Raw genomic sequence first — 26,049 nt, forward strand, 5'->3', positions numbered from 1 at the left:
TCTACTAATAAACTGATTAGTAGAATCAGGTGTGGTAGAATGGGGCTTGAACATGAAGCCAACCCTGATACAAAATACTAACAAATCACAAACTGCTGGGAAACACCCATAAAAAGGTGAGTCATTAGACAAGTACAAAAGCACAAACAATTTGAAATAAACATAATTCAATTTATAGAATTACTAGTCTTACATTGAAAACTGGCATAAATCTATGGAATTCAAACTTTTGCTAATATAAATGTAATGTACAGAATATTGTGTATGAAATGTGGCTGCAAAATGAGCAGTGCCACTGCTGTGGGTGTAAACTCTGGAAAGCTGAAGTGCTCCTGAGTAGAATGGACCTCCCTTTTACAGCGACACAACGTACAGAAAATAGTGTATGGTGCAATATGTATGTCCAATATGGAAAAACTATTGGATTTAAGCTGATTAGCCACTATAATGGCCGCCAAATGAGCAGCGAAGCTCCACTTGATGTAAACTCTGTGCATTTGGAAATACAAAAGTGCTCCTGTAGAATGGACCCACCTTTTACTGCGACACAAGTACAGATAATGTTGAACCGGTGCAATAAATTATAGGAGTATAGACACAAAAAACATTGTTGACTCTTTTTTTTAAGATTAAAAAAAGACATCCTATAGAAATACTTTTGATTGTTCTTTGTATGATAACTAGTATAACATATATCGATATTTTTGCACATTTTTCATCATTTTCGACGTAATTATTCATTAAACAGGAAAGAACTTGTATTCTGAAGGAGTCCAAAACTCCGTGACCCGGAAGTACTTAGTTATTATTTCCTGTTTTACAGCGGTGTGGGTTTTTGTTTATTATTCAAGGCAGTTTCTTATCAAGAATCGTGAATATGGAAGACGAATGGGAGGAGGAGGTAAGACCAAAGAGTAGTTGTCGTAACAGCTAGTGACTTTGCTTATTCGTCTCTGATTCCCTATGAAACGCCACTGGCACAGAATGAGAGCAGTTTGCGAAGCACTACATAGAATTGGCATTCCAGACGGAAATCTTTGGTTGGGTGATGTTCCCATTTAATGCCGAATATAAAATAAAAATTAGCGATCCATTTGATTTACCGAACAAATGTGCAGAGAGGTGTATTACAAGCTGATCTAGTGAGAAGGTAAGAACCATATGCTCTCTCCTTCAACCTGTGAGCCAACACTTCCTGTTCACGTGGGTACATGTGAGTGCCTCTCAATAATCTATCCTACCTCCTGAAGTGTACACTTGTTCACTACTTCCCACAAATGCCTAATGTTTTTTCTTGCACGCCGCATCTGTAGGGGTTCCCATGTTGCAGGGGATCGGAAGTGTCCCGTGCGAGTGAGGCAGGTTGAGGTGGTCAGTCAGAGCAGTGCAGAAAGTGTTGTATGCTGAGGCAGTGAAGAAAGTAGAGGAGGATGGTTTAAGGGTGAGGGATCCATGTGAGTAGTAGTGTGCCAGCACATAGGGATAGGCCAATGAGTGATCTATGCTTTAGTAAGGTTGGCTTCTTAGCATTCATAGCAATAGTTATTAACTGTACTGCAGAATGAAATGTAAATCACAGAAAATGGAATGGGGTAGTTGGTTTTTAATGAGTGTAGGGTTAGTTGGAAGGGTTTTTATTATTTTTATTAAATTTGTCCTTTCCCCATTTTGTATCAGAAGGTATAATGGATTTATACTATAGTACAGTTGGGGGTGGTGATGCAACATATTTTGGTATTTTATTAGGTTCCCCATTAGCTGTTGTGAAAGCAGCAGCTACTCTTCCTGGGGTCCACACAAAACATGAAACATGACATAATACAGAACATTAATAGACAAGAACAGTCCAAAGATAGAACTACATACATTTAAAAGTGGCATGCATAACCTACATGTCAATGCATACAAACAAAATATCTAGGTTAAATTGGGGAGAAGTGTGAAGTGTTGCTTTCTGTTTTTTGAAACAAGGTTTGCTGTTCATTAGAGAAATATGAGATGGAAGGGAGTTCCATGCAATAATGACTCTATATAATACTGTACGCTTTCTTGAATTTGTTCTGGATTTGGGGACTATGAAAAGACCCCTGATGGCATGTCTGGTCTGGTAAGTGTGTGTGTCAGAGCTAGGGTTGCAAAGGGTCAGAAACTTTCCGGGAAGTTTTCCATAGGAAGTTAAGCCTGGGAATTTTGCTTAAATTCATCAAAAAGGTTAGCTTATAACAGAGAACCTTTTTTGTGGGATACACATAAGGCAATTCTAGGTCTTGTGGCATATTTAGGTTTAACTATCCCCAATTCAATGGAATTGTAACCCTCTGCATGCACATTGCAGTCTTCCATCACATGTACAGCTGATTCTCAAGATCTTGCACACTAATGAGTGCAAAATCATCTGGCCAAGTGCATAAAGTTCCCTCAGCGCTCACAACAAGCAACCTCTGACAAAAGTCCCCCTACTTCTATCCAAGGTGAAAATGATGAATCAGACACCTAATCGATAGCAACAGCTCATGGTCCTCCTGGAATCAGAAGTTTTTTTGACTCAATGGAGGAACTTAGTCAGAGAAATGCTGATGAATGTCTTGCTCGAGTTGTATATGCAACTGGTTCACCTCTGATGCTCACTGGCAATGTGTATTGGAAGAGATTTCAGAATGTTCTTGTCCCTGCATACACCCCTCCAACCAGACATGCTTTATCTACTCATTTGCTGGATGCCGAGTTCAAGGGAAGGTCAAGCAAATCATAGAGAAAGCAGACTGGATTGCAATCATCTCTGATGGGTGGTTGAATGTTCGTGGGCAAGGAATAATTAACTACATCATCTCCACCCTTCAACCAGTATTCTACAAGAGCACAGACAAGGGACAGACACACTGGTCTCTACATTGCAGATGAGCTGAAGGCAGTCATCAATGACTTGGACCACAGAAGGTATTTGCACTGGTGACGGACAATGCTGTGAACATGAAGGCTGCTTGGTCTAAAGTGGAGGACTCCTACCCTCACATCAAACCCATTGCCTGTGCTGCTCATGCATTGAATCTGCTCATCAAGGACATCATACAAGAGAGCCAAGGAAATGGTTAGGCATGTGAAGGGTCATCAAGTTATAGCAGCAATCTACCTCATCAAGCAAAGTGAGAAGAATAAGACCACCACATTGAAGCTGTCCGGCAACACCCGTTGGGGTGGTGTTGTCATCATGTTTGACAGTCTCCTAGAGGGGAAGGAGTCTCTCCAAAATATTGCCATATCACAGTCTGCCGATATGGACAGCCCCATCAAGAGGATCCTCCTGGATGATGTATTTTTGGAGAGAGAGGTAAGCAGCCCAAAACTACTGAAACCTATAGCAGTAGCCATTGCACGGATTGAGGGAGACAATGCCATCCTGTCTGATGTTCAGACTCTGCTTGCAAATGTAAGTGAATAAATCCGTACTGCCCTGCCCACTTCACTGTTGCTCCAAGCAGAGGAAACTGCAGTTCTGAAATACATCAAAAAGCGTGAAGACTTCTGCCTGAAGCCCATACACGCCGCAGCGTATATGTTGGACCCCAAGTATGCTGGCAAGAGCATCCTGTCTGGTGCAGAGATCAACAAGGCCTATGGTGTCATCACTACAGTGTCTCGCCACCTTGGCCTGGATGAGGGCAAGGTTCTTGGCAGTCTGGTGAAGTACACTTCCAAGCAAGGGCTTTGGGATGGAGATGCAATATGGCAGTTGTGCCAACATATCTCATCAGCCACCTGGTGGAAGGGACTGAGGCTCTTTCCCTGTTGCCTCCATCATCCTCCAAATCCTACCAACATCAGCCGCCTCAGAGCGCAACTGGTCCTTGTTTGGGAACACACACACCAAAGTACGTAACAGGCTGACCAATACAAGGGTTGAAAAATCTGTGGCCATCCTGGCAAATTTGAGGCTTTTTGAGCCTGACATCAAGCCATCCTCAACAAGGTTGGAAAGTGACAGTGAAGATGAGGCCTCAGAGTCTGACGTTCTAGAGGTGGACATTGGGGAGGTCCAGGGAGAAGGCATGGAAGCCTGAGAGGAAGACAACCAAAGCTTTAATTTCTAGACTATCATTTTACAGATTTATGTTAAATGTTTTTGGGAGATGCGATGGATCATTGGGGATCATTCAATGTTCCCTTTCTTTTGTTGTTCAGTGAAATCCCATGTGAAGCGTCAACTCATTTAAATTTTTATTTTATTTATTTTGGAAGGATTTAATCATTTGCAATTATGTCTACTTGTGATAAGGTAAAAGGTTTATGTTTCTGTCTCTATGATATGGTAAATATATCCAATGCAAGAAACATCTACATTTTAAATGATATAAATATTCATTTGCATAAATATTCATCTCCTCCTTTAGATTCCGTCTCTCACAGTTGAAGTGTACCTATGATAAAAAATTACAGACCTCTACATGCTTTGTAAGTAGGAAAACCTGCAAAATCGGCAGTGTATCAAATACTTGTTCTCCTCACTGTATATACTGAGATCATGTGACTGATCATGTGACACTTAGATCCACACAGGCAGATTTATTTTTTACTAATTATGTGACTTCTGAAGGTAATTGGTTGCACCAGATCTTATTTAGGGTCTTCATCGCAAAGGGGGTGAATACATATACACCACTTTTCATTTTTATTTTATTTTTTATACTTTTTTAGAAACATTTAACTTCACCAATTTGGACTATTTTGTGTATGTCCATTACATGAAATCCAAATAAAAATCTATTTAAATTACAGGTTGTAATGCAACAAAATAGGAAAAACACAATGGGGGGTGAATACTTTTGAAAGGCACTGTATATGTTTTGACTATGACAGTTTACAATCTAAGGTAACGCCAAGTAATTTAGTCTCCTCAACTTGTTCAACAGCCACACCATTCAATACCAGATTCAGCTGAGGTCTAGAACTTAAGGAATGATTTGTACCAAATACAATGCGCTTAGTTTTAGAGATGTTCAGGACCAGTTTATTACTGGCCACCCATTCCAAAACTGACTGCAACTCCTGTTAAGGGTTTCAGTGACTTCTTTAGCTGTGGTTGCTGATGCGTATATGGATGAATCATCAGCATACATGGACACACAGGCTTTGTTTAATGCCAGTGGCAGGTCATCGGTAAAAATAGAAAAGAGTAGAGGGTCTAGAGAAATGCACCACGCAGAATGACTTTGGCTTCCCTCCAGGCCTGAGGACAAACACCTTCCTCTAGACTCCGATGAAATATATGACGGATAGGAGTGTTTATAGACTCAGCTACCATCCTCAGTAGCCTTCCATCTAAATTGTCAATGCCAGGTTTGTCATTATTGATCAATAACAATTTTTACACCTCTCCCAAACTAACTTTACAAAATTCTAACTTAAAATGCTTTTCTTTCATAATTTGTTTTATTCATGAATACGATGGCTCACTGTTCGTTGTTGCCATTTCCTGCTTAAGTTTACCCACTTTGCCAATTAAGTAATTATAAGAATAATTGCCAACATCAAATGGTTTTGTGATAATTCATCTGAATCTATGAATGATGCAGTTGAATGTCTTTCTGTCCATAATTTAAAGTACTCAAGTTTTATATCATTGATCTTGGTTTCATAATATAGTTTATTTTTGTTAAGTTTAGTCATATTTCTCAATTTGCAATAAGTCAGCCAGTCAGATGTGCAGCCAGACTTATTAGCCACTCCTTTTACCCCATCTCTTTCAACCATACAGTTTTTAAATTCCTCATCAATCCATTGAGCCTTAACAGTTGTAATAGTCAGTTTCTGACAAGGTGCATGTTTATCAATAATTTGAAGAAGCAATTTCATAAATTCATCAAGTGCAGTGTCTAGATGCTCCTTAATAATCACATCAGACCAACACATTCTTTATGTCATCCACATTAGAGTCACAGCAAAATCTTTTGTGTTCTTTTATATACTATTTTAGGTAGAGGTTGACCGATTTTATGATTTTTCAATGCCGATACCGATTATTGGAGGACTAAAAAATGCCGATACCAATTAATCGGCCGATTTTACAAAACAATAAAAATATAAAAAATTATAATTATATATGTTTTTTTATATTTAAAAAAAAATAAATGTGTGTGTATATATATTGTAATTATTTTGTTGTAATTATGACATTTACAACAATACTGAATGAACACTTTTATTTTAACTTAATATAATACATCGATAAAAATCTATTTAGCTTCAAATAAATAATGAAACATGTTCAATTTGGTTTAAATAATGCAAAAACAAAGTGTTGGAGAAGAAAGTAAAAGTGCAATATGTGCCATGTAAAAAGCTAACGTTTAAGTTCCTTGCTCAGAACATGAGAACATATGAAAGCTGGTGGTTCCTTTTAACATGAGTCTTCAATATTCCCAGGTAAGAAGTTTTAGGTTGTAGTTATTATAGGAATTATAGGACTATTTCTCTCTATACGATTTGTATTTCATATACCTTTGACTATTGGATGTTCTTATAGGCACTTTAGTATTGCCAGTGTAACAGTATAGCTTCCGTCCCTGGGCTCGAACCAGGAACACATCGACAACAGCCACCCTCGAAGCATCGTTACCTATCGCTCCACAAAAGCCGCGGCCCTTGCAGAGCAAGGGGAACAACTACTTCAAGGTCTCAGCAAGTGACGTTACCGATTGAAACGCTATTAGCGCACACCTCGCTAACTAGCTAGCCATTTCACATCTGTTACACCAGCCTAATCTCGGGAGTTGGTAGGCTTGAAGTCATAAACAGCTCAATGCTTGAAGCACAGCGAAGAGCTGCTGGCAAACGCACTAAAGTGCTGTTTGAATGAATGCTTATGAGCCTGCTGCTGCCTACCACCGCTCAGACTTCTCTATCAAATATCAAATCATTGACTTAATTATAACATAATAACACACAGAAATACGAGCCGATTACCGATTGTTATGAAAACTTGAAATCGGCCCTAATTAATCGGCCATTCCGATTAATCGGTCAGCCTCTAATTTTAGGCCCAGATTTTGGAACAATGGTTCTTCTAGATACAGCCATTATATTGTGATCACTGCATCCAATGGGTAAGGATACAGCTAGAACAAAGTTCTACAGTATTAGTAAAAATGTGATCAATACACGTGGATGACCTTGTTCCTGTAGTGTTTGTAAACACCCTGGTAGGTTGATTAATAACCTGAACCAGATTACAGGCACTGGTTACAGTGAGAAGCTTCCTCTTGAGTGGACAGCTTGATGAAAACCAGTCAATATTCAGGTCCCCAAGAAAGTAGGCCTCTCTGTTTACGTCACATACACTATCAAGCATTGCACACATACTATTTAGATACTGACTCTTAGCACTTAGCCTATAGCAATACCACAAAATAATAGGTTTTAGATGAGGCAGGTGAACCTGCAGGCGCAACACTTCAATAACACTTGACATAAGATCTTCTCTAAGCATTACTGGGATATGGCTCTGTGTGTGTATATCTCAGTGCCTTCGTAAAGTATTCAGAGCCCTTGACTTTTGTCACATTTTGTTACGTTACAGCCTTATTCTAAGATTGATTAAATAAATAAAAATCCTCAGAAATCAACACACAATACCCAATAATGACAAAGTGAAAATAGGTTTTTGGAAAACAAAAAACAGATACTTTATTTACGTAAGTATTCAGACCCTTTGCTATGGAACTCGAAATTGAGCTCAGGTAAGTCCTGTTTCCGTTGATCATCCTTGAGATGTTTATACAACTTGATTGGAGTCCACCTGTGGTAAATTTAATTGATTGGACATGATTTGGAAAGGAACACATCTGTCTATATAAGGTCCCACAGTTGACAGTGCATGTCAGAGCAAAAACCAAACCATGAGGTTGAAGGAATTGTCCGTAGGGCTCCGAGACAGGATTGTGTCAATGCACAGATCTGGGGAGGGGTACCAAATAATTTTTGCAGCATTGAATGTCCCCAAGAACACAATGGCCTCCATCATTCTTAAATGGAGGAAGTTTGGAACCACCAAAACTCTTCATAGAGCTGGCCAAACTGAGCAATTGGGGGAGAAGGGCCTTGGTCACGGAGGTGACCAAGAACCAGAAGATCACTCTGACAGAGCACTAGAGTTCCTCTGTGGAGATGGGAGAACCTTCCAGAAGGACAACCATCTCTGCAGCACTCCACCAATCACGCCTTTATGGTAGAGTGGCCAGACGGAAGCCACTCCTCAGTAAAAGGCACATCACAGCCCGCTTGGAGTTTGCCGAAAGACACCTAAAGACTCTCAGACCATGAGAAACAAGGTTCTCTGATCTGATGAAACCAAGATTACTCTTTGGCCTGAATGCCGAGCACCAAGTCTGGAGGAAACATGGCACCATCCCTACGGTGAAGCATGGTGGTGGCAGCATCATGCAGTGTTTTTTTCCCCCTGTGGCAGGGACTGGGAGACTAGTCAGGATCGAGGGAAAGATGAACGGAGCAAAGTACAGAGACATCCTTGATGAAAACCTGCTCCAGAGCGCTCAGGACCTCAGACTGGTGCAAAGGATCACTTTCCAACAGGACAACAACCCTAAGCACACAGCTAAGACAACGCAGGAGTGGCTTCGGGACAAGTCTCTGAGTGTCTTTCAGTGGCCCAGCCAGAGCCCGGACTTGAACCCGATCGAACATCTCTGGAGAGACCTGAAAATAGCTGTGCAGCAATGCTCCCCATCCAACCTGACAAAGCTTGAGAGGATCTGCAGAGAAGAATGGGAGAAACTCCCCAAATAAAAGTGTGCCAAGCTTGTTGCGTCATACCCAAGAAGAGTCAAGGCTGTAATTGCTGCCAAAAGTGTACTGAGTAAGGGTCTAAATACTTATGGAAATGTGATATTTCTGTTCTAAAAAAACTGTTTTTGCTCTGTAATTATGGGGTATTGTGTGTAGATTGAGGTTTTTTAATAATAATAAGAAGGCTGTAACCTAACAAAATGTGTAGAAAGTCAAGGGGTCTGAATACTTTCCGAAGGCACTGTGTGTCTATATATATTACACACAGTTGAAGTTGGAAGTTTACATACACTTAGGTTGGAGTCATTAAAACCCGTTTTTCAACAACTCCACACATTTCTTGTTAACAAACTATAGTTTTGGCAAGTCGGTTAGGACATCTACTTTGTGCATGACACAAGTAATTTTTCCAACAATTGTTTACAGATAGATTATTTCACTTATAATTCACTGTATCACAATTCCAGTGGGTCAGAAGTTTACATACACTAAGTTGACTGCCTTCAAACAGCTTGGAAAATTCCAGAAAATTGTGACATGACTTTAGAAGCTTCTGATAGGCTAATTGACATCATTTGAGTCAATTGGAGGTGTACCTGTGGATGTATTTCAAGGCCTACCTTCAAACTCGGTGACTCTTTGCTTGACATCATGGGAAAATCAAAAGAAATCAGCCAAGACCTCAGAAAAACAATTGTCGACCTCCACAAGTCTGGTTCATCCTTGGGAGCAATTTCCAAACGCCTGAAGGTACCACGTTCATCTGTACAAACAATAGTACGCAAGTATAAACACCATGGGACCACGCAGCCGTCATACCGCTCAGGAAGGAGACGCGTTCTGTCTCTTAGAGATTAACGTACTTTGGTGCTAAAAGAGCAAATCAATCCCAGAACAAGAGCAAAGGACCTTGTGAAGATGCTGGAGGAAACAGGTACAACAGTATCTATATCCACAGTAAAACGAGTCCTATATCGACAGAACCTGAAAGGCCACTCAGCAAGGAAGAAGCCACTGACTACGGTTTGCAACTGCACATGGGGACTAAGATTGTTCTTTTTGGAGATATGTCCTCTGGTCTGATGAAACAAAAATAGAACTGTTTGGTCATAATGACCATCGTTATGTTTGGAGTAAAAAGGGGGAGGCTTGCTAGCTGAAGAACACCATCCCAACCATGAAGCACCGGGGTGGCAGCATCATGTTGTGGGGGTTGCTTTGCTGCAGGAGGGACTGGTGCACTTCACAAAATGGATGGCATCATGAGGATGGAACAAGATGTGGATATATTGAAGCAACATCAAGACATCAGTCAGGAAGTTAAAGCTTGGTTGCAAATGGGTCTTCCAAATGGCCAATGACCCCAAGCATACTTCTAAAGTTGTGGCAAAATGGCTTAAGGACAACAAAGTTCAAGGTATTGGAGGGGCCATCACAAAGCCCTGACCTAAATCTTATAGAAAATATGTGGCAGAACTGAAAAAGCATGTGCATGCAAGGAGGCCTACAAACCTGACTCCGTTACACCAGCTTTGTCAGGAGGAATGGGCCAAAATGTTCCCAACTTATTGTGGGAAGCTTGTAGAAGGCTACCTGAAACGTTTGACCCAAGTTAAACAATTTAAAGGCAATGCTACCAAATACGAATTGAGAAAATGTAAACTTCTGACCCACTGGGAATGTGATGAAAGAAATAAAAGCTGAAATAAATCCTTCTCTCTACTATTATTCTGACATTTCACATTCTTAGGATCACTACTTTATTTTAACTGCCCTAGGACAGGGAATTTTTACTAGGATTAAATGTCAGGAATTGTGAAAAACTGAGTTTACATACACTTTAGCCAAATACATTTAAACTTCCGACTTCAACTGTGTATATACACACAGTAACAGTCAAAGGTTTGAACACCTAATCATTCCAGGGTTTTTATTTTATTTTTACTATATTCTACATTGTAGAATAATAGTGAAGATTTCGAAACTATGAAATAACATATATGGAATCATGTAGTAACCCAAAAAGTTTTAAAACAAATCAAAATATATTTGAGATTCTTCAAATTGCCACCATTTGCCTTGATGACAGCTTTGCACACTCTTGGCATTTTCTCAAACAGCTTCACCTGGAATGCTTTTCCAACAGCTTTTGGGAGGGAGGGTGGACAAATTGCCTGTCATAACAGATGTAAGCAATCTCCCCACACACTCTGGCAGCTTTCATGGCTCGTGATAAGTTATTTTCTCTTCTGGCAGACAGCTTCAGGATAGTTCTCGTTGAGGAAGATGTATGTTCCCCTCAAGATCTTGGCTCTTTCCAGAACCGCTACCTTGTCCTTGAACCTCAGGAACTTGACCACTATCGGCATGGGCCCGTCACCTGTTCTGGTGGTGGATTTTCCAGTCCTGTGGGCGGGTTCCATCTCAATCTTCCTGTGGTCCATCTTCAGTTTCTCCAAATAATTTCCTTCTCTTTGTCATCAGACTCCGTCCAGGTCTCGTGGAGATTCTACAATTCGGTCTTCAACAATGTTCCGCCTTGATTGTCCCTTGAGTCTGATTTCTGTTATTGTTATCATGGATTCACATACAGAACTAATGTCCTTTTTCAGATTGTTGTCATCTTGCCGTTTTCCTGTTCAAACTTATCGAGCTGACCCTGGGAGAACTGCAAACTGTTCTTCAGGTCCTGGACATCTCTGGTCAGGTGTACATTATTTTATTAGTTGACTCCACCAGTATTTGGACACAACACTTGAAGCTATTTTCTTGTTGTTGTAACAACTGCTTGTAGAACTCTGTTTGTTTAAAATATCCTTCAATAGAGAGACACCACTGTCCTCAGCGGTACTCCCACCGGCTTTGGTCTTTGCCACTGTAGCAACGTAGGCTACGCTGTTACTCCCCGCAATTCCAGACAGGGCAGGTCACAGGGAACTGGATGCCAACCCTTTAAACCCCCCCAAAGGTTGAAGACTTCCCACAAATCTAAAAGCATTGGATTGGTCGGGCTGGAGGGAGGGAGTTTTCACCATATTTCTTATACATGCCAGTCATTTGCTTTCATATCAGTGAAGGGAAATTAACAAGTGCACACTTTGGGAGAAAGAAGAGAGTATTGGGATGCACCCGTAGTGTAGAAATGGCTCCTACAGTGTTCTAGAGACCTCTGGTAAGTCTTAGCCAACACATTTTATGGTGGACAATGACATCTAGTGTTGTTTGTTGTGATCAGATACACCCTCTACCATGGAAAAATGACTGAAGACAATTTCTTAAATGTTCTGCCTCCCCCTTTCTCCCTCCTCTCTCTTTTTAGGAGCAGTTGGTTGTGGTTGAGCTGTCTGGTATAATTAACTCAGATTTTTTGACCAAGTGTCAGGGAACCTGCAAGATACTGGTGAGTGATCTGGCTTCCCTTTCTCGCGCGCTACTGTAGGTAGCAAAGCAAACGTTGAATGAAACCTCTACATTCCTCCTCCTGTTGATTTTGTTGTATTGAAGGACATTGACAGTGAGCAGCCAATGATGCAGGTGGGAAGATACGTGTTTGCGGGAGAGTATGACGGTAAGTGTATTCATTATTAGTGGATTCTATTTGCTTACACCTGACAACAACATATTTGCTGAATGTCTAATGGACCCCTTGCCCCTCCTCCCTATGTACACTTTAGATCTGAAGGGACTGGGCTAATAAAAACAACTCAACATGTCACTTGTTGCATCTTGCCTACTGATAGACTAGGTGGAAGAGAGTGTCTAGAGAAGATGGGTTAGGGGTCTGTTTGTAATACAACATTTGTGTTATGAATTTGTGTTACCCATTTTCCAGTAAAGTACATGTAGTTCTACCTGTTTAGGAGTAGTTTTGTTATTAGTGCCCTGTTGTTGTGATACTGAGTTACAGACTGATTGTCTGTTTAACTCTCCCCTCTCTGGCTCTCTCTTCTCTCCCCCATATCTCCTGACAGATGCTCTGGGCACCTGTGTGCTCTTCGAGGAGGGACAGTCGAGTGGTGCGTATTGATGAGTGGTGAGTTTTATAGAGATGAACTGATCTTCACTCTAAGTTCTCGCTCCTCTCTTCTCTCTCCTGTGTGTTTGTTTTAGGGGCAGACCCTGAAGCCAGTCCAGAGCTGAGCTATAAGTGCCACACCGTTAAGAGACTGATGATGCAGAGAACCTTCCTTGCTGAGAAAAAGGAAGGAGACAACAGCTCAGGTTACACACACACACACACAAAGTGAGCCCTCACGCTCACATAGCAACACACACACACACACACACACTGTTGTGCTATGCTCTCTATTTTGGATTAATACTGTGGTCCTCTGGAGCTCAGTTGTTAGAGCATGGAGCTTGCAACAACTGTAAAGTGGGTTTGATTCCTGGGACCACCCATACGTAAAAATGTATGCGTGCATGACAATGTCGCTTTGGATAAAAGCTTCTGCTAAATGGCATAATTAATATAATTAATGTGCCGGGTTGGACCTTTGCTTCTAGTGACTCCTTTCAATGCACATTTTACTGCACAATACCTTTTGTAGCCAAAGTCAAACTTTGAGATGCTTGAATTTAGCTCTGGTTTTTTTTATGCGACATGAACATGCTTGAATGTGGCTGTTTGTTGCTGTTGCAGGAGACTTTCAATTTCAGCCACTGAGTGACGGAATGTCCCCAGCCAGACTCGACTCACTCTCTCACTTCATCCAGAACCCAAAGAGGACCTCCAAGCCAGCAGGGGAAGGGGGAGCACACACGATGGGGCAGAAGACCGGGTAGAGGGGTCAGGCAGGACACTGGCAGCAACTCCATTAATTAGGTTTTACCTCTGATTTGTATTTATATTTTTGTACTGTGTATGTTGTTGAAATAAATGACGCTTTCTAGACGTGTTGTGTTTGATTACCGTATTCTAGTACTTAATAGATGGGATATTTCCTGATTTAGCCTGGAACTGAGAACTGCTTGAATCTCTATTTTATCGCCATCACCTCATTCTTTCATTTTAGAATATCCCCACTCAGTTGGAATGTCAATGATTGATGATGAAATCAGTGGCGGTTCTAGACCATTTCAACTGGGGGGGCCAAGCTGGGGCCAGTTGTACTGTTAGAGGGGCCAGTTACATTAGATGTTATTGTTGTCATATCGTTTTCTTCACTGCATTGCAGGCATTAGTGGGCAAAAGACCATGTTCATAATCATTAGTGTAATGCTGTCTAAATAAGGATGTAAAAAAAGAACTATAACTAATTTTTGCTATGTAAAAATAATTTCATACTCCACATGTGGCCCCCCTCAGAACCGCCCCTGGATGAAATGGACATGCAGTTTGAGAGGGTATGCACTCATGCATATCCTACTAATGAACTTGGTTGTGTGATGCAGTTAAAAAACACTGTCACAAGAAATAAAAGTCACTGTTAGAAAGTTCTTTTGACAATTCCTGCCTGATAAGTGCTGCTGTTTTTGGGGGGAATGGGGAAAATATTTTAAAACATTACACGCTCAGCGTGAGGACGTGGCGGTTATTAACCAATCAAAAGGCCGAAACTGTCCTGAAGTGGAGTAATGGACGAGCGGTATGGCACAAGCTAATCTTAGTACAGGAAACGACTTTACTACGGCGTTGGCGATGGGTGTGTATCCGGAGTAGATAACGACGTTGACGGTCAAAATCGAAAGACTTCAGAAAGACCGGTGAGTAAAATATCACTTTTACGTCTACCTAAATTCACAGTGCAGCTCTGTTTTTCTCTTGCTACATTGTTGTAACATTAAAGTTATACACTGACATGAGCATTGCATTTATTTCATCAACAGATGTCGAGCTAGCAAGCATGCTTATTTGCTAACGTTAGCTTACTTGCTAACTGGCTGCACAGCAGGGTAAGACTAACATAAAGCCAACTAGCTATCCATGTCATGTAAAACAAACCGTAGCTAGTTCAGCCAGAAACGGTGGAGCCACAGATGAGTAGGGGAAACTGAGTTTGTTATAAATATCTTTGGTGGAACTAGTTAACTAGCTACATCATCTTATCACACACTGTCACTGATCACGTTGATATCAGGCTAGATTTCTAGCTTGCAAAGGCCGTTACAACAGTAACGTTACCATTAGTATGGTTAAACTAAAGATGGTCATGACGAATTCCTGTCGTAAACTAAATGCACTGTCACAATCATATTGTTGTTGTAAGCATCTCTCTGTCGTGTGTGTCAGAGTATGGCGCTGCGGCCGTTGGTCATGTGCTTTGCGCTGTGCGTGGTGTACGCCTCCAGTAAACCCACCATCGAGAAGAAGGACCGTGTCATTCATGACGACCTGCTTAGCAACCGCAACCATGACGACGCAGATAACTTTGATTATGACCATGAAGCGTTTCTTGGACAGGATGAGGCCAAGACCTTCGATCAGCTCACACCTGAAGAGAGCAAGGAGAGATTGGGGTAACACACCCACACACAGAAACACAGATGCTGCATCTTGTTTAGAAGGAGAGGAATAGATTTGTATAGAAAAGATGGATTTACACCCTTCATCTCTCTCCCCCTACAGTATGTTGGTAGAGCGTATAGATGAGGACAGGAATGGGTATGTGTCAGTAGAGGAGATGAGGAAGTGGATCAAACACAGTCAGAAGAGGTGGATCTATGATGATGTGGACCGCCAGTGGAAAGGTCATGACCTTAACGGAGATGGACTGGTGTCCTGGGAGGAGTACAAGAATGCCACATACGGATACATACTGGGTACGGACACACACTCTGAAACGAGTATAAGAATGTAACTTACGACCCCTGACAAGTGCCTTTTTACTGGAAGGTCTGACTTAAACTTTTCTAATTGGTATGTGTGCCCCTAAGATGATTCAGACCCAGAAGATGGCTTCAGCTACAGACAGATGATGTCACGAGACGAGAGGAGATTCAAAATGGCCGACCTGGACGCGGACCTGAAGGCCAATAAAGAGGAGTTTACAGCCTTCCTCCATCCTGAGGAGTACGACCATATGAAGGATATAGTTGTACTGGTGGGTCACACAACCACACACACTATTAATTTTGGAATACAAACACGATTTCTTTATTGTCGAAGGTAGCCAGCCAGTAACATCTTTGTGCCAATACCCTCTCCTGTAGGAGACCATGGAGGACATTGATAAAAACGGAGACGGCTTCATAGATCTGGAGGAGTACATAGGTGAGTTATAACCTGTAATTACACCTGAATCAGTACATGGGGGACACATAGTTATAACATGTCATCAGCATCTCTCTTTTCCTCTTCTCTTCCCTCTCTCCTACCCCTCCTCTAGGTGACATGTATAACCAGGAGGGTGATCCTTCAGAGCCAGAGTGGGTGAAGACAGAACGAGAACAGTTTACTGAGTTCAGAGATAAAAACAAAGATGGCCACATGGACAAGGAGGAGACCAGAGACTGGATCCTCCCTTCAGACTACGACCATGCAGAGGCAGAAGCCAAACACCTGGTCTACGAGTCAGATAACGACAAGGTGTGTGTGTGTGTGTGTGTGTGTGTGTGCGTGCACCGGAACAGTGCGCATCTAACCAAAGATTGTTTTCTCTCCCCCTCTCTCTGTAGGACGGCCGTCTGACCAAGGCAGAGATCCTGGAGAAGTATGACCTCTTCGTTGGCAGCCAGGCTACTGATTTTGGAGAAGCCTTGGCAAGACATGATGAATTCTAACCCTCCACTTCCCACACAGGGTTGGGCTCAATTCCAGGTCAATTAGGTCATGGAGTTGAAATCCCAATTAAAAATAAGTGCACTATATGGAGAATAGGGTGACGGTTGAGACGGAGCGTTTCACTCCGATGCCTAGGATAATAATTGGATTTCCTGGCCTATTATACAGACTAGTGAATACATCACTTTGTACTAAGTAGTGTACGAGTTTGGACATCAAGACACACCTCCTGGTTTGGCTCCACCTCCACCGCCACCATCCTCTCGTCCAATCCGGACAATGGAAAGGATATACAGTATTTCCTTTGTCTTCATTTGCAGATCAACTTTGTTTTTGTAAAAAGTGACAGAATACAGATGTTAGTGTTTGTTTTGTTAGCCTTGTTTGAACAATGTGTCAGGCGTGCAATGAAGTGCAGAACTGTGCATGTTGTGGTCATTTCAGTTTTCAATTCAGGAAGTGAGTCAAAATTCAATAGAAAACAAACTGAATTGATCCCAACCCTGGTGTGTGTTCTGCTATGCACTGGACTATGAAGGGGAGATGTACAGTGCCCTCCACTAATATTGGCACCCTTGGTGAATATGAGCAAAACGGGCTGTGAAAAAAAAAAAGTATTTGTTTATCCTCTTGGTCTTTCAAAAATATTCACATAAATCTAACCTTTAATTAAAGTAAAATAATTTGAAAAAAATATATCATAGAACAAATATTTTTCTCTGTGTGCCACAATTATTGGCTCGCCTTCATTCAATACTTTGTGCAACCTCCCTTTATCACGATAACAGCTCTGAGACTTCTATAATATGTAATGAGGTTGGGGAACACATGGCAAGGGATCTGGGACAGAATCTGTCCAGATCATTGTGGACTCTCTTCAGCTCATCCCACAGGTTTTCTGTGGGGTTTAGGTCAGGCTGGGATGGCCATGGCAAAACCTTGATTCTGTGGCCAGTGAACCATTTTTGTGTTGATTTTGAGGAGTGCTTTGGGTCATGTACTGCTGGTGGGTCCAACCATGGCCCAGTTTATATCTGCTGGTACTTGTCCATGATACCATGTTTCCTAACAAGTTGTCCAGGGCCTTTGGAAGAAAAACAGCCCCACAACATCAAAGATCCACCACCATACTTCACATTGGGGACTTTTCTGCATGGCTATCTTTCTGTCTATGCCAGACCTACCTCTGGTGTTTGTTTCCAAAAAGCTCTATTTTGGTCTCATCTGACCATAGAACCCAGTTCCAGTAAAGTTTTGCGAAATGTAGGCACTTGAGTTTGTTTGACAGCAAAGGCTTTTTTATGGCAACCCTCCCAAACAACTTGTGGTTATGTAGGTGCGTCTGATCGTAGTTTTGGAGACTTTCGGACCCCAACACCCAACTAACGTCTGCAATTCTCCAGCTGTGATCCTTGGAGATTTTTTTTGGGCCACTCGAACCATCCTCACTGTGCGTGGGGTCAATATAGCCACACGTCCTCTTCCAAGCCGTTTGTTAACATCTCCAGTTGCTTTAAACTTCTTACTTATTGACCTGATAGTGGAAATGGGCATTTTCAACCATTGAGACATTTTATTATAGCCATTTCCTGATTTGTGCCGCTCAAAAACCTTTTGTCGCACATCATTACTGTATTCTCGGGTCTTTCCCATAGTGATTGATGATGGGAATTTGGCCTGTGTCACCTCATATTTATACCCCAGTGAAACAGGAAGTCGTGGCTTACCACTTATGTGTTCCTAATCACTCAGGTGAACTTAATGTAAAATATTAATGTGAATATACTTCAGTTATATTTTACCTATAAGAATTTCTAGGGGTGCTAATAATTGTGGCACATGTTTTGTAGAAAAATGTTTATTTCACAATTTTTTTCAATAATTTTACTTCAATTAAAGGTTACATTTTTGTGAATATTTTGAATGAAAGACCAAGACGATAAACAGTAGACATGTTTTTTCACAGCCCGTTTTGCTTATATTTACTAAGGGTGCCAATATTAGTGGAGTGCACTATAACACGGTCCACTCTATAAGCTACTACCACAAACTGCTCTTTTGATTTCATTGGCTAGCAGTGTCTTCATACCACCACTCCCCATATGTGGCCAATCCTCCCAGGGTTAGGGTTAGTGGTTGTAGCCCAGGGATCATCAACTAGATTCAGCCGTGGGACGATTTTTATTCTATTTTTTTATTGAGTGGATGGTCGGTGGGCCAGTTCCTACATGTGTGTAGGAGCTTGGCTCAATTAGGGGTTAGATCAGTTATTTTTACTTCAGTCTGGGCACCCCCTAGGTTGTACATTTCTGATCTAGTACCTGTACTAGCACAACATATACAGGGCTGGAACAAAAATGCGAAACCTTGTGTTTCACTCAAGGACCAGAGTTGCGAAACACTGGATGGGAAACTGAGAGAAACTGTAGGACTCTTTCGTTCTCTGATTCTATGTGTGTGTCCCTCCACTGAGTGCCTCCTTTTGTTTTATTTTGGTATCTACTGAATTCTCTTCTGTACTACACACACATACCACACACACATACTACATATGTTTGGAGGCTTATTAAAGTAAGATTTCCCCTGTCCAGTCTTCTTCCCTAGTTATAGTTGTCAGACTGTATAATCATTTTATAACACCTGATACTTAGTGTATGACCCTCTATAACCACTGTTATTGATCTGGTTCAACTTCCCTTAAACCCTCTGCCATCAGGACTACATGATAATGACATGAACAGTCATAACTGTTGGTATAAAGTCCGTTTTGATAAACTGACACCAAAAGTAGGACTTTTTATGACATGTTATGTCATGTTTTCAACAGTGTTATTTATGTAGGTCTTATGGACAAAGGGTTCTGGTAAAGTTTCCATTGTCTTTATAAAATATATGTTATAATATATGTTATAATAATGTATATGCTATAGCTGTTTTTTACATGATCAATCCAGCGCCATGCCTATCAGTAGTGATTACCCTGTACATACCTTGTCACCTGTTGCCTTGTTGACAGTGTGTGCTGTTGTCAATCAGGTGGAGAAGTGTTTTTCTGATTAAAAGGATGTTGTGGAGGTTTTATACAAGTATAACTAATCATTCTAATTCAAAGGGTGCTTGCTCTGTTACCCTTATCAGATCGTTTTAGACCAATCTGAATCGAATCTATTTGACCACATATGTGACAACCAAGACTAGAACCTTGAGGCCAACCTAGACATTTGATTGAATTGCCATTCCGTTTATTTTTAAAATGGGAAAAATAATTCAGTTGTGGAATCTTATAACCTTATCTAAACTAATGACCCTCATATAGCACCTACAATCACTGAATATCTTCACCTTGGACACATTCATCAATCAATACAATGGCTCTGTCTACAGAATATTCGGCAAGGTGAACAACAGGTTTGAAATCATACTGCTTCACAGAGTTCTGTGTATGTGTGTGTTAATGTATGTGCGTCAATTGGTGCATCTCTATCTCTGGTCAAGGTGAACTGGGTGGGGCCGGAACTTGATACCGGCGTTGCCGCAGAAACCGCATCCTACAGTTCTAATTCAGGCAGCAGCATCTACACATAGAGTATCGACCTCTGGAAGCACACACACACAATGCATACCGGTTTGCAGTATATACATGTGCAATCACACATACAAACAGTAATGTATATGTAGTATATGCATGCACAGTCACACACAGGCATACCAGTCATCCAGTTGGAATGTAGATGCTTTCTCCTGCTGAAGTCTCAGTATGCTAACGAGCCTATAAAAAGCCATGTCACCAAACCATGAATATTCATCCATGTCCAATGTCCCAGCGAAGGTGACCTGTAAGGGCGCAGCAGAGGTTACAAGGGGCAGGGCTTAGATTAGAGGGACTCAACCCCCTGGGACCCACCCCATCGGACAGAGCATTCATATCCCCATACTAATACACACACGTTCACACAGCCAACCAGAGATGCCCTCTCTCTCTTGCTCTCTCTCTCTCATTCCCTCTTTCCTGTCATACCTGTGCTCCTTGTGTCAGAGACTCCGCTGAATGAACAGAAGGTTAAAACAAACAACAAGAAGCTGCCACCCCTCCTCACCTCCCGTCCTCTTTCCTGATCCTCTCCTCATCCTGTCATCTTCTCTCTTCTCTCTCTCTCTCTCTCTCTCTCTCTCTCTCTCTCTCTCTCTCTGTGTGTGTGTACCTGAGAGTCATACCTCTCTCCACCCTGCATCCAGTCAGAACCAAGGCCAGGACATACACACAAAGGTAAGACTCCCTCTCCCCTCTCTTTCTATCTCTCTTTCTCTCCCAAGGTGTGGTCAGTGATGGTGGTTGAGGTGACGGGTGTGGTTGGGTTAGGGTTATAATGTTGGGTTAATGTTAGATTACAGTCGGTCAGGGTTACAATGTTGGTTTAGGGATAGATATATGTTAGGGTTACAATGTTGGGTTAGGGTTAGATATTTGACTGTGGATCAGGGTTAATGTCATTTCCAGTTTTGGTTGTAAATGGGAGGAAATCAGAACCATGTTATCTTCAGCTTAACTCTTTATTTAATCAGGCAGGTCTAACTTCTTATGTATAGTGAGGACCTAAGAGAGTGGGTTAGAGAGTGACACAGTTTAGCCATGATGGAACAAACTCGTTATAAGACAACACACTGTGGAAGTGACTTGTCATGCACTTGTAGTATGTACCTATTAGTAGCATAGCATGCTGAAGACAAGCAAAACATCCGAAATAAATCCAAAGTGATTTTCTTCCTGATTAGCAGCAGTGATTAGTGTAGTTGTGTCTCTAGTGATGACATGATGATATCAATGTCATTGCGTATTACATTTAAAATATACATATATTGTCACATGTTGTTTTACACCAGTTATAGAATGCTAGACTGTCTTCATTGAATATTTTCTGCTAACATTGATGATGGTTAAGAGCTGAGTGAGTCAGTTTCCCAGACTCAGATCTGAAAAACATAGAAGGGGTAGGGATCAAGGTGAAGGGGTAGGATGTGAATTGGGACCGTCCCTACTCTGGACTAAAAACATTCTCACCTCCTCTCTCCAGAGATCAGACACTCATGATGTCCTTTCTCTGTCCCCCTCTCTTCCTCCACACCTCTCCCCCCATGTGTTGTGTTGTCAGCAGGTTTGACAGGGGACAGGGTTGTGTATCTTATGTACAGCAGGCCTTAGTGCCAGACCAGCAGAAACACAAGAGGCCATCTGACACACACACACACACACGCACACGCACACGCACACACACAACTAGGACCACTCTATAACACATACGGCTGGATGTTTCTCAAAACTTGGTGCTGATCATTAATATGCAGTATTCCACACTAGTTTTGTAATAAGTGTCTATTTGAAAAGTTTGTCATTTTTGTCCAGATATCTGGAATGTTGCAGTACTGTGAGTTACTGTTAAATGAACAATCTGTAATTTAAACAGCCTGCCCTGCCACTTGGTTTGGCATTCTGAAGGATGGGGCTGGGAAATCTAACCACTCACTCAAATTTAAAGACAGAGCTAGTTTGGATGCAAAAAGTGACATTTTTTTAAAGACTTTCCTTCTCTTTGTGTCTTTCTCTCTCTAGGTGATGACAAGTAGTCATAGGGTCATCCCGGCACAGCCCAGCCCCTCACACCTGTTAATCAACCCCAATGCCTCAGCAACCCCAGAACCTGGGCCCGGAGGCCACACCTCCACAAAGTTTATGAGCGAGTTGCACTCCCTCCACAGTGAGTAACAACCAATCAGGGTGGGTTTCTAGAGCCTTCGTAGCACTAAGTTCAATTTTAGAACCAAGTTAAAGTGCAGTTGAAGTACTCAACTGAGAAATAAAATACTCTCACAAGCTAGTGAAACCCTCCTGTGTTATGTAAAACATTTGCTATTAACATATTATTAACTCTGTGTGTGTGTGTGTGTGTGTGTGTGTGTGTGTGTGTGTGTGTGTGTGTGTGTGTGTGTGTGTGTGTGTGTGTGTGTGTGTGTGTGTGTGTGTGTGTGTGTGTGTGTGTGTGTGTGTGTGTTTGCAGTGCCCTCGTGGGCTATAGGAGCTCTATGCGTGGTGAGTGTGTGTCTGGTGTTGTCATGCTGTTTGTGTGTCTGGAGGAAATGTCTGAAGAAGAAAGACACAGAGAAGGAGAAGAAGGGCAAGAACGGCTTGAACATGGACACTGAGCTGGAGGGAGGCAACTCTGAGGTATACATACACACACATTGCAGAGTATCAACTCCCTGTGGAGCGCTGCACAGAAACGTTTAATAAAAAGCGTGGCTTAATACAACTGAGGCTGTGTATGTCTCTGCTGGTTACTGAGTATCAGGCTTCACCTATATGTGTGTGTGTGTGTGTGTGTGTGTGTGTGTGTGTGTGTGTGTGTGTGTGTGTGTGTGTGTGTGTGTGTGTGTGTGTGTGTGTGTGTGTGTGTGTGTGTGTGTGTGTGTGTGTGTGTGTGTGTGTGTGTGTGTGTGTGTGTGTGTCCTGTAGCCCCTGAAGGATGAGGGTGACACAGAGACCGGATTGACTGGCAGGGAGGAGGAGGAGCCTAAAGAGGAAGTGAAGTTGGGCAGACTGGAGTTCTCAATGGACTACAACTTCACAGAGAACACGGTGAAGACTCCTTGTTTCAATCCCTGCTCTAAGACATCTGATTCAGCTAACCAAGTGGAACAGCAGATTAACCAGTCTGAGGAACAACAAATCACTCCATCAGAGACATGATATAGATGTGGGTAAATTCTCTCTCCCTCTCCCTGTTTCCTCCCTCTTTCCTCACCCTACCCTCTACCCCCCTTCCCTGTCTGTAGATGGTAGTAGGTATCCTGCAGGCCTGTGATCTCCCTGCCATGGACGTTGGGGGAAGTTCAGACCCGTATGTTAAACTCTACCTTTTGCCAGACAAGAAGAGGAAGTTTGAGACTAAAGTCCACAGGAAGACACTCAACCCAACCTTCAATGAGACTTTCACCTTCAAGGTACGCCTAATTCCTGACCTCTGACCTCTAAACCCTAACACTGACTCCACATTCAACAAAGTGTTTGTGTGTGTATGTGTGTGTATGTGTGTGCGTGCGCGTGTTTGTGTGTGCATACTGTATGTGTGTGTGTGTAGGTACCGTACAATGAACTTGGAGGCAGGACTCTGGTGATGACAGTGTATGACTTTGACCGTTTCTCTAAACACGACGCGATTGGAGCGCTACGAGTACCAATGAGCAGCCTGGACTTCAGTCAGATGACACAGGAGTGGCGGGAACTGAAGAAGGCAGAGAAAGAGGAGGTGAGAATGGAGAAATTAGGACAATAGATAGAGTGAAAAAAAGAGATGGAAGAGATATATATATATATAAATAGGAAAGAAAGTCACAAAGTTACAAATCATTTAACTCCACAAATTTAAACAAAGAATTCACAGAAAGAAAGAACAAAACAAAAATGTCAGTATTCCCCCTCCCATACCTCTCACCCTCTCTCTCCCTCTCCCTTCCCCACTCCCCTTTTTCTCTCTCTCCAGTCAGAGCGTCTGGGTGATATCTGTCTTTCTCTGAGGTACGTTCCTACAGCAGGGAAACTAAGCATTGTTGTCCTCGAGGCCAAAAACCTAAAGAAGATGGACGTAGGAGGACTATCAGGTGAGCGGGGGGTGTGTGTGTGTGTGTGTGTGTGTGTGTGTGTGTGTGTGTGTGTGTGTGTTAGGCTGATCTCTGTCTCCTCTGTCAGACCCCTATGTAAAGATACACCTTCTGCAGAATGGAAAGAGACTGAAGAAGAAGAAAACCAGCATCAAGAAGAACACTCTCAACCCTTACTACAATGAGTCCTTCAGCTTCGAGGTGCCTTTCGAACAGATACAGGTATGCTCTCTCACCACACAAAAATACGCACAAACACACACACATTCTCTCTCTCTCATCCCTTACTACAATGAATCCTTCCTCATTGAGGCCCTTCGAACATAGGTTTGTGTCTGTGTTTGTGTGTGTAGAAGGTGCAGGTAGCAGTGACAGTGTTGGACTACGATAAGATTGGGAAGAATGACGCTATCGGGAAGGTTTTCCTAGGCGGAGCCAGCAGCGGCACAGAGCTCCGTCATTGGTCAGACATGCTGGCCAACCCCCGCCGGCCCATTGCTCAATGGCACGGCCTCAAAGCAGAGGATGAAGTCAACGCTGAGCTGGCTGCCAGGAAGTGATGTCACATCCCTAGGCAGCTCTCTGTAGAAGACTACTTTATATTGATGCATACTGACTTTGCCCTTCTACTCCTACCCACTTATAAACTCCCAAACCCTGATACCCATCCACCATTCATGACCCCCCCCCCAAACCCCCTCCTCTACTGTGGAAAGTATTTAAGACACATTACTATCTGGGACATTAGCATGTATATATCATGATAATACTGTCAAACATGTACATTATACTATGTTATTAAACATTCTAAGATTGTTGCTCGTGTAAATCTTCACTCACATCAGATACACATCACTGGCCAGCAGAGGGAGTCAAAGTCTTTTACACACACGCACACGCACACACACACACACACACACACACACACACATATATATACACACACACACACACACACAGTTACACACACACACGATCTCATTTATAATTGAATTAAAGTTGAATTACTGAAAATCATACAGATTGAACATTAAAGTAGGACTATATTTAAAAAAATCAAAGGTAGCCTACATTATTCAGTTATTGCATTTGTAATGTCCTAATCTCAGATAATCTATCTACTTCAGTTAGGGCACTATTTTCCTGCGCATTGAGAGTTGCGGTATTTCCGTCTTTTCACTTAGTTTGATGTCACCTGTTTGGTACAAAAACTATGCACACACACACACACACACACACACACACACACACACACACACACACACACACACACACACATATATATACACACACACATATATATACACACACACACACACAGTTACACACACACACGATCTCATTTATAATTGAATTAAAGTTGAATTACTGAAAATCATACAGATTGAACATTAAAGTAGGACTACATTTAAAAAAATCAAAGGTAGCCTACATTATTCAGTTATTGCATTTGTAATGTCCTAATCTCAGATAATCTATCTACTTCAGTTAGGCCACTATTTTCCTGCGCATTGAGAGTTGCGGTATTTCCGTCTTTTCACTTAGTTTGATGTCACCTGTTTGGTACAAAAACTATGCACACACACACACACACACACACACACACACACAACACCTGCGCGCAAGTGCACTCATCATCCATCTGAGGGGCTCGCTCAACTTCCTCTGTGCGCGTGGATGTCAACCGCGGGAAGCTCGGTAACGAAAAGAGATCACTACTCCCCAGTCTGCCTTGTGAAATGTTCGGTTAACCTCCCGGTGGATGAGCTCTGAGATGAACGGTCAGCGGAGAGTCAAACTGTTTCTTCTTTCGTGGTATTCAGTCCTCCAGCTGCTGACAGCACAAGGTGAGTCTCCCAACGACACATGCGCAT

General features: G+C 42.1%; 3 protein-coding genes across 6 annotated transcripts; all 3 read left to right on the top strand.

The window, feature by feature from the left end:
- The first annotated feature begins 769 nt into the window (after positions 1-769).
- Positions 770-13,693, top strand: gtf3c6 (general transcription factor IIIC, polypeptide 6, alpha). Of its 3 annotated transcripts, none has more exons than XM_014124939.2 (6): positions 770-901; positions 12,119-12,199; positions 12,304-12,367; positions 12,771-12,815; positions 12,910-13,042; positions 13,442-13,693. In XM_014124939.2, the coding sequence occupies exons 1-6, from the start codon at positions 878-880 to the stop codon at positions 13,467-13,469; spliced, it is 375 nt and encodes a 124-aa protein (XP_013980414.1). In that variant the 5' UTR covers positions 770-877; the 3' UTR covers positions 13,470-13,693. The 3 variants fall into 3 exon arrangements, with proteins under 3 accessions (XP_013980414.1, XP_013980412.1, XP_013980413.1); XM_014124937.2 differs by having other exon boundaries at positions 12,910-13,020; XM_014124938.2 differs by lacking the exon at positions 12,771-12,815 and having other exon boundaries at positions 12,910-13,020.
- Positions 13,694-14,238: 545 nt separating this feature from the next.
- LOC123728138 (calumenin-B-like) lies at positions 14,239-19,608 on the top strand. Of its 2 annotated transcripts, XM_045698735.2 has the most exons (8): positions 14,353-14,505; positions 14,629-14,694; positions 15,032-15,258; positions 15,368-15,561; positions 15,676-15,842; positions 15,952-16,012; positions 16,128-16,327; positions 16,417-19,608. In XM_045698735.2, the coding sequence occupies exons 3-8, from the start codon at positions 15,035-15,037 to the stop codon at positions 16,519-16,521; spliced, it is 951 nt and encodes a 316-aa protein (XP_045554691.2). In that variant the 5' UTR covers positions 14,353-14,505; positions 14,629-14,694; positions 15,032-15,034; the 3' UTR covers positions 16,522-19,608. The 2 variants fall into 2 exon arrangements, with proteins under 2 accessions (XP_045554690.2, XP_045554691.2); XM_045698734.2 differs by lacking the exon at positions 14,629-14,694 and having other exon boundaries at positions 14,239-14,505.
- A 722-nt stretch (positions 19,609-20,330) lies between these two features.
- LOC106561218 (synaptotagmin-1) lies at positions 20,331-24,993 on the top strand. The gene is made up of 11 exons (XM_082956626.1): positions 20,331-20,358; positions 20,837-20,841; positions 21,673-21,675; positions 22,131-22,279; positions 22,652-22,742; positions 23,031-23,153; positions 23,351-23,518; positions 23,656-23,823; positions 24,058-24,175; positions 24,264-24,397; positions 24,529-24,993. The coding sequence occupies exons 1-11, from the start codon at positions 20,331-20,333 to the stop codon at positions 24,733-24,735; spliced, it is 1,194 nt and encodes a 397-aa protein (XP_082812752.1). The 3' UTR covers positions 24,736-24,993.
- Positions 24,994-26,049: the final 1,056 nt, after the last annotated feature.

The sequence above is a fragment of the Salmo salar genome, chromosome 10 (genome assembly GCF_965601325.2).
Source record: "Salmo salar chromosome 10, fSalSal1, whole genome shotgun sequence".
NCBI lineage: Eukaryota > Metazoa > Chordata > Actinopteri > Salmoniformes > Salmonidae > Salmo > Salmo salar.

Coding starts and splice junctions, on each gene's coding strand:
- gtf3c6 (XM_014124937.2), top strand. CDS start 878: ATGGAAGACGAATGGGAGGAGGAG. Junction 12,368..12,770: donor GTTTGCGGGAGAGTATGACG/GTAAGTGTATTC, acceptor ATCTCCTGACAG/ATGCTCTGGGCACCTGTGTG. Junction 13,021..13,441: donor GGAAGGAGACAACAGCTCAG/GTTACACACACA, acceptor TTGCTGTTGCAG/GAGACTTTCAATTTCAGCCA.
- LOC123728138 (XM_045698734.2), top strand. CDS start 15,035: ATGGCGCTGCGGCCGTTGGTCATGTGCTTTGCGCTGTGCGTGGTGTAC. Junction 15,843..15,951: donor TGAAGGATATAGTTGTACTG/GTGGGTCACACA, acceptor CCTCTCCTGTAG/GAGACCATGGAGGACATTGA. Junction 16,013..16,127: donor AGATCTGGAGGAGTACATAG/GTGAGTTATAAC, acceptor CCCCTCCTCTAG/GTGACATGTATAACCAGGAG.
- LOC106561218 (XM_082956626.1), top strand. CDS start 20,331: ATGTCCAATGTCCCAGCGAAGGTGACCT. Junction 23,154..23,350: donor ACAACTTCACAGAGAACACG/GTGAAGACTCCT, acceptor CCCTGTCTGTAG/ATGGTAGTAGGTATCCTGCA. Junction 23,824..24,057: donor AGAAGGCAGAGAAAGAGGAG/GTGAGAATGGAG, acceptor CTCTCTCTCCAG/TCAGAGCGTCTGGGTGATAT.